Source organism: Ambystoma mexicanum, chromosome 4q, assembly GCF_040938575.1.
Source record: "Ambystoma mexicanum isolate Mex_15411 chromosome 4q, UKY_AmexF1_1, whole genome shotgun sequence".
NCBI lineage: Eukaryota > Metazoa > Chordata > Amphibia > Caudata > Ambystomatidae > Ambystoma > Ambystoma mexicanum.
Genome location: NC_090928.1, coordinates 304,763,028 through 304,776,399, shown reverse-complemented (window position 1 = coordinate 304,776,399; position 13,372 = coordinate 304,763,028). Strand labels below are relative to the sequence as shown.

Genomic DNA, 13,372 nt, shown 5'->3' with positions numbered 1-13,372 from the left:
CAGCCTGACTTCCTGGTCTTATGCTTCCTATTCTCGCGGTTTTGTGAAAGTAACAGTTCCTTGTCGAAAAGGTCAAGAGAATTCCCTTCTTGCGATCCCCTTCTGTTTCGCCGTCTTTCTCCTCTTGTAAAACTGTCATCTTGTAACTGCAGTTTCCTCGTGTGCTTTGCCTCGCTCAAAGTGTACTCTTGTGCTCCGCCTTTTATCCGTGATGGAAAGTGTAATGGAAGTCAGATGTTTGCGATGGCCAGTAATTGCCTGACCATTGTTTTGGGGCACATCAGGTATACGACTCGGGTCTCAGTCCGTTTTCTCTCATAGCGGGCTGTCTGTGAGAAAGTGTTTGTGTTGTAAAAGTGGGTGGGGGTGGTGTTGAGTTCCTAAATATCCTACCTGGTAAGATGGGGTAAAGGTGTTACAGGGAAGGGGATATTATGTCTCACCATTCGGTGTCCCACTCCCACAAGACCCCTCATCCAGGTGATCACCCCCCCATTTGAGAGCTTTTCGTAAGAAAGACACATGTATGTGCAGGTTATGTTAAACTATACTAGCAGAGCACTGTCCTCTGAAGAAGCAGACATCAAGGTGATACTTCATCTGTACACTAAACTGTACCTGTGTGATGTCTTCTAAGGGGAATTCACGGCGATTTAAGCTTGGCGAACCAATGGAAGATTTCCTTATTGGTAGACGGGGAGATCTGGAAATTTCCTGGGCAGCACGAGACAACTTTGGGGATTTTCGAGCTTCTATGTTTATTCTGCAGGCAAAAAACATGTGTAAATATTAAAAGAAACACCCAAATATCTGTACGAATTACAAGAAAAGTGTTTCAACATGAAATTTTCAACACAATTTGTTTTGCTATTCTAGATCCTGTAATTTGTGCTTTTCCCCAATAAATGATTGCTTTTCTTTCCCAAAATTGCACACACTATGGCAGGTTTCACATACCTTTTTGCTCAGAATAGGACAACAGGGCAGTGACGGAGTATCATCCTTTCAATTGTTTTTCTAAACGGTCCTACTGACAGGCACATTTTAATAGCACACAAATGTCTTGTAGCAGAAGCTTAAACACTGGTAACAAATGAGATATGCAACAAAATTTACACATACACAGTACCGTCCACACATTAAAACACTATATTTCCATTCATTGAGCATAATTCTTTAAAATATGACATGCATTACTTACCGTAATAGCATTTCTGATGATTGTATCTGCTTAAATTCCTGTGCTGTGCATATAGTCCGACATCTAGAGGTAAACAAGGAGTATTGCATCTTTCTTTTGAGGATCGAAAGGGGACGTCGACATGGGCGTGCTTGTAACACTATCCCTACCGTGATGTGTAGTGTACCCAAGATCGCTCATCCGTCGAGGTCCCTCCGATTGTGTTTTTTCTGAAGTGAGGGAACCTTATCACTATCGTGAGTGAGCACAGAGAGAGAAAGGTGTAAAATGTCTATGTTCCTTCTACTCCAGACGGGAGGAAGGGTGGGCGCATGTGAAACTAAGCAGATACAATCATCAGAAATGATATTACGGTAAGTAAAGCGTTTCTCGACTTATCCATCTTTGTTGACGAAGGTTGCCGACAAACAGAACTGTATAGAAAACCAACAGAACGCAACACTACTTTGCAATTCAAGAGTCAACACCCAAAAAGTTTACTAAGTCATTTGCTGTACAGTATGTTTTTACGGTTACGGCGTAATTGCACCAACATCTCTCATTTCAATAAGCATGCAGATGTATTACAAGCTAGACTGTTACTCCGGGGTTACCCCAAAAAACGAATTAGACACTCTAGAAAAGGAGTGGGATACACTAACCGGGATGCCCTTCTTATTGCGCAACCTAAAAACACAGAAAGAGAACAGATTGTTTGTGTTTACCCATTCTGCAAATTCAGTGAGTCTATCAAGGACTCCTTAAGAACTGGAGTATTTTGAACTCTGCTGAAATTAATTTACAAAAACCTCTTTTTGCTTTAAAAAAAGGCAAGAGTTTGGCACAGTAGCTTACACGAGCCAACAGATTACCATTACAGCGTAACTTGGTCAGGGATGTTAACCTCCAACCTGTGGTAGGTCAATACCCCTGTACCACTTGTATGGCCTGCAGATTTTCCAAAAAGATCACATATTATGTGAACAAAGGCAGAAGATGGGATTTGTGCACGTTCCCCACTTGCAAAAGCAAGAATGTGGTGTATGCCATTCAGTGCCTGTGCAACTTGCTTTATATAGGCAAGAACTCCAGGGAGATACATGTGCGCATCAATGAACATCGTTCTAAGGTCAGGATGCGCTGTCTCACTGCCCTATTGGTTTCTCATTTTTTTGAGATGGGGCATGATGCAGACTCATTAAGATGGTTTTGCATCGAAAAAAATATCAGCAAGTGGACATGTGCAAACCACCAACAAATTGGCCTACAAAGAACAAATGTGGATCTTCAACTTAAGTACTCTTCACAAAGGGTTGAACTCCATGGAAACATGGGAGTTTAATGCCAGATAGACGGTCCCTTTCTGGCAGTCGTTTTATGCCACATGAGTGCATTAGTAACAGCTTGCGGTTGTTTATCTGGCCCAAAGTTGCCTCCAGTGGTGGCACACATCAGGTTTCATGCCATCTGCTGAAGCCTGTGCCTTCTGTTTCTGTTTTAGTTTCAGGCCAATACTGCCAGACATACAGTCTCCATCAATACATACTTGGGGCCATATGAGTATACCTGTCATAGTTTTTGCTGATTCAGGTGGCCCATTTTCCTTCTCTTACTGGTTACACACATCAGGTATTATGCTATTCTATCTGACAATTGAGCCTCAATTGTGCCAATTGCACTTGCATTGTCTTCTCTCTTGTTTTCATGGGATTTATTCAATTTTATTTGGATACTTCACTTGCCTTGAGGTATTTTACCTCTAGTTCACTGTGGGCGTTGGCTATTTCATGCCATTTTCCATGGCGTATTTGAATTTATAATTTAGTTTTCTCTTTTGTCCATTCGTGGCGGATTTGAGTCATTTGCCTTGTTGGCATTGGGGCGTGGGTGATTTATGTAATTCCTTATGGAACACTTGCAGGTATAACCCAGTCCCCTTTCTTTGTCCATCAATGGCTTCTCCACGCACACACTACACGTTTCTACGTGCCCAAGCACGGCTATGCGTTGTTTTATCTATCATGTGACCCACGCTGCGGGATTAGACTCATTTAGTGGATCACCGTCTTACTTACAACACTACGCGCACATTGCGTTTCGCGTGTGGATTGCTTAAATGAATTACAGCCATACATGCCGCCCAGGGATCTACTTTAAAGTAAGTACATATATTAATCGGTATAGCTGCTGCTTATATTTGTTACTTAACTTGCAGCACAGCAGGTCTTATATTCTAGTGCATTATTGGCTGCATTATTCCTGCCCGGTTTGTGGCAATAGTCAGCCAGCACACATTCCCTATGGAGCTTTGCCCTTGGGCATATGGCCTCTACATTGAGCGTGTCGGCCACGGAACTCACGTTTATTAATGACCTGCTTGGTTAGCATACAGATGTATGTTTTTCGGTCCTATAAGCCCATAACAGGGGCATTTCCCTCTTGTTGCAGGATTCCTTCTACTTTTCTACTTTTTATATTCAATAAAAAAAACTTTTTATGACTATAGCACTACTTCTATTTTTGTGGTTGCAGTTTGGGTTAACATTATTTCTTGCCCAACAGCACACCAGGCTATTTCCCGTTGACACGACTTTCTCTGCTGCATCTACCACCCAGGTTGCAACCCCATTACACTCATCATTGCAGGGGGCTACCGAGAGCAGCGTTTTTCCAATTGCAGGTAACCATTGGCCCGTCTTATTAGGTTCTCTCTGGTTAATGCAGTATTCCCTTTGGGCTCATTTGTGGTTGAACTGTTTTTCTTCTCTTGAATAGTTGCAGTTCTGTTTGTGGTCGGATTCCAGCGCATTGACCATCTCTCTCTCTTTTATTTTACATATGAATGGCAAAATATGAGGTCAGTTTTGCTCAACAGATTCAGCATGTCCTTCTCCTTGGGATGTATTGAGTTTTTCCCTTGGTCTTTCATGTCGCTCCCAACTCTTTCTCCTTTGCACATTCTCTAGGGTCGGCTTCTCTGCCTCTGGGTTTCCCAAATAAAACTCTGCCACTGGGGTCGTTTTTGGACTTCGTTTGACCCCCCCACTACAAATTCTAAGCTTTATTGGACTATAACAGGTGACGCATGGTGGGCACACCCAATTTTTAATTGTTGGGCTCTTTTTATGAGATGGGGCACTGCCGCATACTTATGCAGCTATGCTCTTCTCTTGTAGCCTTTCGCCTTGTATCTCCTGATGAAGACATTGTTCAATATACATTCTACGTCGAAACCGGTTGAGTTCATTTTCCAGGGATGTGATCTACACAACATTTTTCTCTCTCAGATCCACCCTCGCGATAGATTGTTTTTAATTGGTTCTATTGTTGTATGTCAATCAATTTCTAAATATTAAAATAATTAGACGGGACGCGAGGAATGGTTATCCCATTCCCAATTGTTAATCAATTTTGTCACTTTTTAGCTACTGTTGGTTGGTTGAATGTCACTATGTATGATGTATGGTTTGAATGCAGCACTATGAATGGTTGTGATGATGGACTACTTTTAGCCATGTGCTATGTTTACCCATGTTGTTGTGTTTTGTGATATAATGATGTTTTCTAAAGTAATGTGTCATTAATTGACTTTTTTGAATATTTTCTGTATCATGACAAATAAAATTTGATACACTTTTGTAAGTAACACAGTTTTGCTCTCTGGACATTTCTTCAGATTCTTGCTTTATAATAATACTCTGGTCCAGGGTATAGAGTTTTCCTGCTTCTTTCTGCTTTTGGTGCATAGACTAGTGAGACATCGTGGTGGGATGTGTTAAGGAACGGTAGAAAAGCGATGTCTTAGGACCGCCTGTTCCACCCGAGAGTCAGACCTAGAGTGAGTATTTAGGCAGTAACATTGTGTAAAGGTGTGTACAGAAGTCCAGGTTGCTGATTTACAAATGGACTCTAGAGGAATTTTTGCAATGAATGCTATGGAAGCCCCAGTGCCCCGAGTAGAGTCTGCTCTAGGGTTGAAGGGCAGATCTCTCTTGGCAAAAGTTTAGCAGAGTGTGATGCAGTTTACGATCCACTTCGAGATGGCTGATTTAGAGACAGGGTCCCCTTCTTTACCAGCCGCCACTGAGACAAAAAAAACTGGTTCGTCTTTCTTAGTGGTTTAGTCTTTTCCAGATAATATATCACCGCTCTCCTCACATCAAGCGCGTGGAGGCTTCTTTCTGCCACGTAAGTGGGGTTCTGGAAAAAAGTGGGTAGTCCTATTGATTGGTTCACCTGGAACTTTGAAATAAATGTAGGCACAAACCGTGGGTGAGTGCCCTTATCCTTGTGAATCGTGACAAATGGGTCTTGAACTGAAAGGGCCTGCAGTTCACCAACTCTTCTTATTGAGGTGACTGCCACCAGGAAGGCGGTCTTGTAAGTGAGTGCTTTAATGCTAGCCTTATGCATAGGTTCAAAGGGAGGCCCCATTAGTCTAGTCAGTACAACATTCAGGTCCCATCCGGAAGCTGGGTTGGAAATAGAGGGATGAAGACTCTTAATCCCTTCCATAAAAGCTTTGATCACTGGAATTTTCCACCACAAAACCTTTTTCTGAGAGGTGGTGTAAGCTGATAGTGCAGCTAAGTGGACCTTTAGGGAATTGAAGACCAGATCCGAGTCTAGTTGGTGAGTCAGGTACAAGACAAAATGTGTTGATGAGCAGTCAACAGGATTGATAGTCTTGGAATTGCACCAAATGACGAAGCGTCTCCATTTGTTGGAGTAGCAATGTCTGGTGTTAGGCTTTCGTGCCTCTCTAAGTATGTCCATGCATTTTTGATGGCGTTGGAGGTGTCCGAACTCTATGACCTCAGGAGCCAGGCTGCTAAATTGAGAGTTTGCGTTGCAGGGATGGATGGAGTGTGTCCCTCTTGTCCTGTGACAGCATGTTGTATGGGCATGGCGGGCCCACATCAGGCCCACCAGAATCATCGTGACTGGTTCCTGGTGCATCTTGTGCACTATCTTGTTGAGTAGGGGAGTCTATCCAGAGACTGTTCCCCTTGGAGCGGTTCTGCAGCTACCTGGAGGTGTAATCTGGGCATTGCGCATTCTCCAGAGTTGCTAAGAAGTCGATCTCTGGTAAGCCCCAGTCTGCGAAGATGTTGAGAACAATGTCTTCGTGCAATCGTCACTCTTACTCGATAGGTAGTGGGAAGTCTCTGCTGAGCACGTCCGCCAGAAGATTGAGTTCCCCTGGAATATGTTGTGACAGGAGGAACATCTTGTGTTTGAGAGCCCATTTCCATATGTTCTGAGACAGTCTGGATATCCCTGGAGAGTGCGTGCCCCAATGCTTGTTCAGGTAATACATGGCCGTGGTCCTGTCCGCGAGGACTATGACTGTCTTTCATAGGTGTGCTTGAAAGGGCTTTGAACACTGCTAGGAATTACAACATGTTTATTTGGTTGGATGCTACCCCTGGAGACCAAACGCTGTGCGCCGTCTGATGAAGGAGCTGAGACCCCTCACCCCGTCAGAGATGCATCTGTGGTGAGAGTGGCTTCTACTGCAGGGGTGGTGAAGGTTTTCCCCTTCAAGATGTTCTCCCTTAACCACCACTGCAGAGAGAGAACGAGGGCTGCCGAGACAACCACTACGACGTCCAATTGTCCGCTGGCCTGTGAATGAATTGTTCAAACTGGCCCGATTCATTATGAAAATATGAGAGACGATGTCAGAAGGTGGTAGTACCATCTAAGCGAGAGCCTCAGCGCACAAGAAACAGACATACGGCAGCCAAAACAAACCAGTGCAGAGGAGAAAGATGGCGGACGGTGCCCGTTGGTGCACTGAGAAGTAGGGAAGCGGGTGTATGAGCTGGTGACCGAGGAAGAGTGTGGTGAGGTATAGCGGCCAACACAAGATTCCTGAGGGCTGCTTAGCAGAGGAAGAGGCCACTTCCTGGCATTTAACACCCTTAGCTGACCCACAACAGCGCGAGCAGGCCGTACATAAGGTGAGAAGGCAAAAAAACAATCCCTACTGCGTAGCTCACGCTCTGGGAAGGTAGAGGAGGCCGCCTGCATCTGCAGCAAGGCCACTAACATGGGAGGACATAACCCATTGAATTGGCACAGTAAAGCAGGAGAGAGTGGTGAGGGGGAAGTGGCAGGCACAGGACTACTGAACAAAACAGAACAGGAAAAAGACAGCTCCCAGGCACCCAACACCCCCAGCTAACTTGCAGTGGTGCGAGTAGGCCGCACACACGGCGAGAACACAAGAAAACGACCCCCACTGCACAGCTAATGCTTTGCACAACCAGAACAGACATTGAGCAAACTCCTAGCTGCACTCAAAGGAGGAAAGGGGTGCCCAGGCGCACACAGTCAAATTATTAACAAGCGAAAGGACACAGTGCACGCCGGCCCCTCGCCCCACTCAGGCCTCCAACTCTGAGAAGGGGAGGGGAGCAGAGAAACAATGGAGAATCGAGGACAAGCGCATAGAGGCCGAGTAGCTCAGCGAATCGGGACGAAGGAGGCCTGGGCCTAGATCAGGGAACTGGGCAGAGGAGCCCTTCAACTACAGGGAGGAGCAAAAGAAAGCCCTGAAACAAGTGTGGTACCCTCCAACACTCAAGTAACCGCAGCAACACAATGCAAACCCGCTGTTTGGGAGGAGGCAGTAGTGAACGGATCAACACCACAGCTACAAAGGAGAGGTATGCTGGACAAACAATGCGGGGGTAAGGGCAAGCAGACCAGCATGGAAACCTATGCCTGCAAGAACGACACTAGTCAGCACACCCTCACAGAAGCCGGTATGAGTACGGCAAGACCGGAACAACAGGGGGGACGTTAAGAAAACGGCCCCATCCTTGAGGCCATCGCAGCGCTGAAAACACTCGAGCACAAATTAGATTCTTTAATTGTGGGCGTGGGCCTGCTACGGCAAGACGTCCGGGCCCTGGCAGAACGAGTGAGCACAGCGGATCAGCAAGTGAAGAATAACACTAATAACATCACAGCTGCCCAATCCCAAGTGACAGACATGCTTGGTCGAATAAACTCTCGAACAGAGGGTCAAAGATGCAGAAGGAAGAGCTTGATGAAACAATATATGCATCATCTGACTGCCAGAGGGAGAAGAAGGCAATGACCCCACGAACTATGTAGAAAATCCAATATTGCAAGAAGTGGGTGTTGGGGTACTATCACAAGGCTTTGCAGTACAAAAAGCCCACAAAGCCCTGACCAGAAAACCTCCTCGCAGAGACCCCCCACCCGCAACCCCCTCCTGCCTCGAGACCCATGATAGCTAAAATTATGACTGGGAGAAGATACTCATGTTTTCAAGAGAAGGAGGAGCGATCACCAGAAACTCCTTCAAGATAGCAATCTACCCAGACGACACAGCACTATTGCAAAAACAAAGGGCACGATTTGGACCAACAAAGGAGAGCCTTAGAAACGCAAACCTGCGATACATGCTACTGTATCCTGCCAAACTCAAAGTATTACAAAATGGTATAACCCACCTTTTTGAAACTACGAAAGAAGTTAATGAATGGATGGACCAACAAGGTATAGCCCAACTGAACGCCAGAAATGCATACAATGATAAAAAATGTACCCCAGTAAGGTACAGGTGGAAGGGACTGAAAAGACAAGAGAGAATGTAGAAGACACCAAATTTGAAACAAGAGACCAGATGGAATAAGTAGCAGAAGACAGGTGGCAATACCACGGCTGCCCCGATGGATGCCACAACGAATGACCTCACGGAATCCAAAAAGTTATAGGTGCCAGTTCCAAGGCATCACGCTGCAACGAGACAGCCTCAGGGAACTGGGATTGAGCAAGGAAAGCGGCAGAGCCTGAGCAAGGGGAGGGAGGCTGGGCGTTTATTAACAGTTACAGTTAAAGTTTTTTGGTTGGAAGGTGGCACGAGAGCGGGAGTACACACCGACACAAGGGACAACATGAACGCGCACAAGACAAAAAAACGAAAGCACGAAGGCAAGGGAGGTATCGTCAGACACCTGAAAGACAAGGAAATCCAGTAGGGCCCACTAAGTAAAAGACGTACACAGAGAGGAAGCGTGAACAACAGTGGAGGACGCAAAAGCAAAAAACTGGGAGAAGGCGGGAAGCTGAAACAGGAGAAGCAAATGGGCCCATGGGAAGGGACAGGTCACAGCAAGAGCTGCCAAAGTGAGCCCTGAAGGAAAACACATAGCCACATGGAATGTACAAGGCCTGAATAACTACGTCAAGAGACAGAGTGCATGCATGGTTGAACAAATCGAAAGTAAAGGTGGCCATGCTGCAGGAAACCCACCTCACGAAAGAAAAACAAGCAAGATAGAAAGAAAGTTGGGAGGACAAATATATGGATCGACCTACTCACGCGGGTGGCCCCCAACGTTCCTTTCCAGCTTATAACACAGGAACAGGACAAGGAGGGCAGACTAGTCATAGTGCACAGACTGTTAGAAAACAAAGAAGTGTACTTAGTAAATACATATGCCCCGAATCATGATGCAACAAAGTTCTTTAAGGCGATCGCACCTTGACTAGCCCTTTATAGGGAGGCGACATACATCTGGGCAGGGGACTTCAACTGTACACTCAATTCGATGTTGGATAGGTCAGACAACAAATATAGGAAACCAGCACTGCTGGTGAAAGCCCTACAGACGATCCTGACGATGTCTGGAGGAAAATGCAATGACGAAACCAGGGGGTACTCGCACTACAGTACCCCACATGGTACGTACAAACATATATAAAATATCTTCACTGGCACAGAAACCCTGGGGGACTTCACAGACAAACTTTAGAGCAAGAACACCCTCAGATCATGCCCCGCTATTGGAAACATGGGAATGCACACACAGGAGAGCTCCTATAACAACGTGGCGACTAAGAGCGGAGGCATTACTAGATGGTGATTCCAGGAAGGCATGCAAGACACAATAGAGGATTACTACCACCATTACATAGGCAGTGTGGACTGGTCTGGGAACCTGTGGGACGCTTTTAAGGTAGTGATCAGGGGGGCGGCAATAGGGAAGAACGGGGGACTTTAAGGGAGCATCCTGAGAGAACTAGCGAATGTAGAGAGACAGAGAGGCGGAAAGACAGGCAGGCATAACTGGCTTAATAGCAATACGATTACAGTGTAACACCATCTGGGATAAACTGGGAAAACGAAACTATGGGAAATATGTACAGAAACTACACACAGAGGACGACAAGCTGAGAAGACTGCTTGCCTGGTTAACCAAGCAGGACACAAAAAGACACAATTAGTGCAATAAAGAACAAGACAGGGGAAGTAGTTAGGCCCAAAGAAGGTATCAACCAAGTATTCTCGCAATTCTACGAGACTCTGTACTCTCGGAACCAAGAGGCAGATACCTGGGAAATAAGTGAAGCCCTGATCCAAATAGAACTACCAAGATTAACTGATGAACAGAAAGAGACACTCGAAGCCCCGTTAACTGTAGAAGAACTAAAAGCGGTAATACATAGTCTCCCAATAGCCAAGATCCCAGAACCTGACGGGTTGCCCGGAGAGTTTTATAAGAAATACAAACAGATGCTAGCACCTAAACTGCTGGAAGTCTATAAAGAGGCGTACACACAGGGCCAACTACCAGACAGTATGGTAGAATCTCTAATAATACCCATCCTGAAACCGGGGAAATCACCTCTAGACTGTGGTTCATACAGACCACTCTCCGTGATCAACCAAAACAGCAAAATCCTGACAGCGACCCTGGCCAACAGGCTCAAACAGGTCATACACACGTTGGTGCACTCTGATCAGACGGGATACGTCCCGGGACGAAACCCCACATGGAATTTGAAGAGGCTATACCATGTCATAGCTCAAACTAACCAAAGACGGGGGGAATGTGCAGTGGCATCTTTGGATGCAGTCAAAGCCTTTGACTCTGTAAACTGGAACTGGCTATTGGAGCACTTAAACACTTTAGGATAGGAGAAGGCTTTCTGAAGTGGATCGAACTGCTAAACAGGGACCCCAGGACGAGGGTAAAGACCATTAAACACATTTCAGCGGCCTGGAGAATACAGAGGCACAAAACAGGGCTAACCATTGTCGTCAATGCTCTACATATTAGCCTTAGAACTGTTAGCGGCCTTCCTGAGAGTGGAATACAGTGAGGCAGAAATTAAAATAGATGACATCATCCATCTAGTCTTGCTGTACGCGGACAACATGCTCCTGTATGTCACAAACCCACAAGATAATCTGCTGTATCTGTTAGACTAAATAGAAGCATTTGCCAAGCTGTCAGGCACATCCATTAACAAAGAGAAATCCTCCCTATTCCCCATAGCTGAACTTAGACAGATTGCCACAGACCGGCTGTCAGATTTAGGCCTTATATTGGCGAAGCACACCTTCCGATACCTGGGAATAGATATATACCACAACACTACTGAGACGCACAAGGCTAACACGCAAGTAGCGCTAGAGAAAATTGCAGTCTATGGCGTTCTGGAGGTCGCTGCCACTAGGGATGATGGGAAGAGCAGCCTTGCTGAAGATGACTGTACAACCCAGCCTCCTGCATTACTTCAACAAACACACCCCACAACATACCCGGGACATTACTCAGTATATTGAACACAATGGCAGGGGATTTTCTGCAGGGAGGGGGAAGAAACACTGGCACTAAGCATATTGCAGAGAAACTATGAGTCCGGTGGGATCAAATTGCCGAACCTTGAACTATACTATCTGAAGGAGCAGCTGCACTTTGTGGTACACTGGCTGGGAGATGAGACATCTATAGATACAACACTACTGCAGCCAGCATTATGGCAATGATATCTGAGGGAGATGATATGGATGGAAAAGTCCTCAACCCGAACGCTCCCCACCCAAGCCAAACTGGGTCTGACCCTATGGAAGAAAGCATGGAAAATCCAGGTAAGCCAGGACCTCTGCTCTGCGCAGAATCCACAAGCAGGGCTCGCAAATACCCAACCAGAATCCCTCATAGCGTACCGAAGACATTGGGACCATAAGGGGATAGCACAGGTCGGAGACCTGTGGAAGGAGGGGCGATGGGTGGAATTTCAGGCCCTAATAGAAGAATACGACATACTTAAAGGTCAATTCATGGGGGGGTGTGGCTAACCGCTGAGCGATGTGCATGTGAGCCCGCGGAGCTCTCATGCTGCCGACAGAATCCGGGCAAAATCCTGCATGAAAAAACGCCCATGGACGCAGTTTAGGCTGAAGGGGATAGAAGCTGTGAGGTTGGAGACAGGGATGCCTCACCCTGAAGCGTGAAGGAGGTGAGACGCGCCTAGCACAGCAGTCCGAAATTCCGTGGCCCTCGGCGGGAAGGAGCATTCAAGAGGGCCCCTGCAGTGAAGTGAGGAGGACGGCCTGGCTCCGGAGGTGACGGGAGCGGCTCAGGCGGTGAAGGCGTTGTTTTGGATGTATCGGCGAGCGGCGCTGTGTCAACCACCCTCCTCCCCCGGCGGGAGCTGCGGTGCAGTGCGGTGATAGAGGAGGAGGGGACCTGCCTGGAAGTGGGGAAGTGACGGAGCCCGGCTTTTTCCCCGAGGTGGAGGCGACCGGCCCCCGGGGGGCTGGGGAGGCCGGCGCTAGTGAGCAGGACAGGGCAAAGGACCGGCTACGGGACGAGCGGAACGTGTGCTGGAGAGGCACTACTGGAGGCGGTCCCCGACAGAGACGGTGAGCTGAGGCAAGCTACCTCGGGAAGTGGCCGAGCTCTGCGGTGATACCCCGCGGGACCGCGAAGGAGAGCGGGCCGGGGAGGGGAGGCCCCGCCTGGGTGCCGCCGGACAGCCGAGTATCAACCTTCCCCCAGAGTGAAGGCGATCAGCCCCTGGGGGGGGGCAGAAGAGGCGGCGGGGAAGTGCTCCTGAGGCTGGGGGCTCACAATCCGGAAGGCCCAGAAGACCCGGAGGCAGTGCAGGGACTGGGAGCAGTGGTCCCGATGGCGGAGTGATAGGGGGCGCACCTGGTTGTTGGGGGCCCTGCTGCCTGGGGGAGAGGAGGGATGCCCCCCCCCCCCCGGAAGACAGGGGGGTTCCAGGGGGAGCAAGGAGAAGGAGGGGCAGGAAAGCACCCCCCAACCAGGTTGGAGGAGAGTACAGCCCCCTCTGCATGTTTGAGGGGGTCGGCGCTGGGGACTGTGGGGGTGATCTGTATAGGAGCAGCAAGTGGTG

The 13,372-nt window shown here is 47.5% G+C and overlaps 1 protein-coding gene across 1 annotated transcript in view; it reads right to left on the bottom strand.

Annotated features, from left to right (window-relative positions):
- The window catches only part of TULP4 (TUB like protein 4), a 1,536,781-nt gene that overhangs the window by 279,482 nt on the left and 1,243,927 nt on the right, over positions 1 to 13,372 (bottom strand). The window contains exon 11 of the mRNA XM_069607877.1: positions 619 to 763. Coding sequence (XP_069463978.1) covers positions 619 to 763 — 145 coding nt within the window. The remainder of the gene's footprint in view (positions 1 to 618; positions 764 to 13,372) is intronic.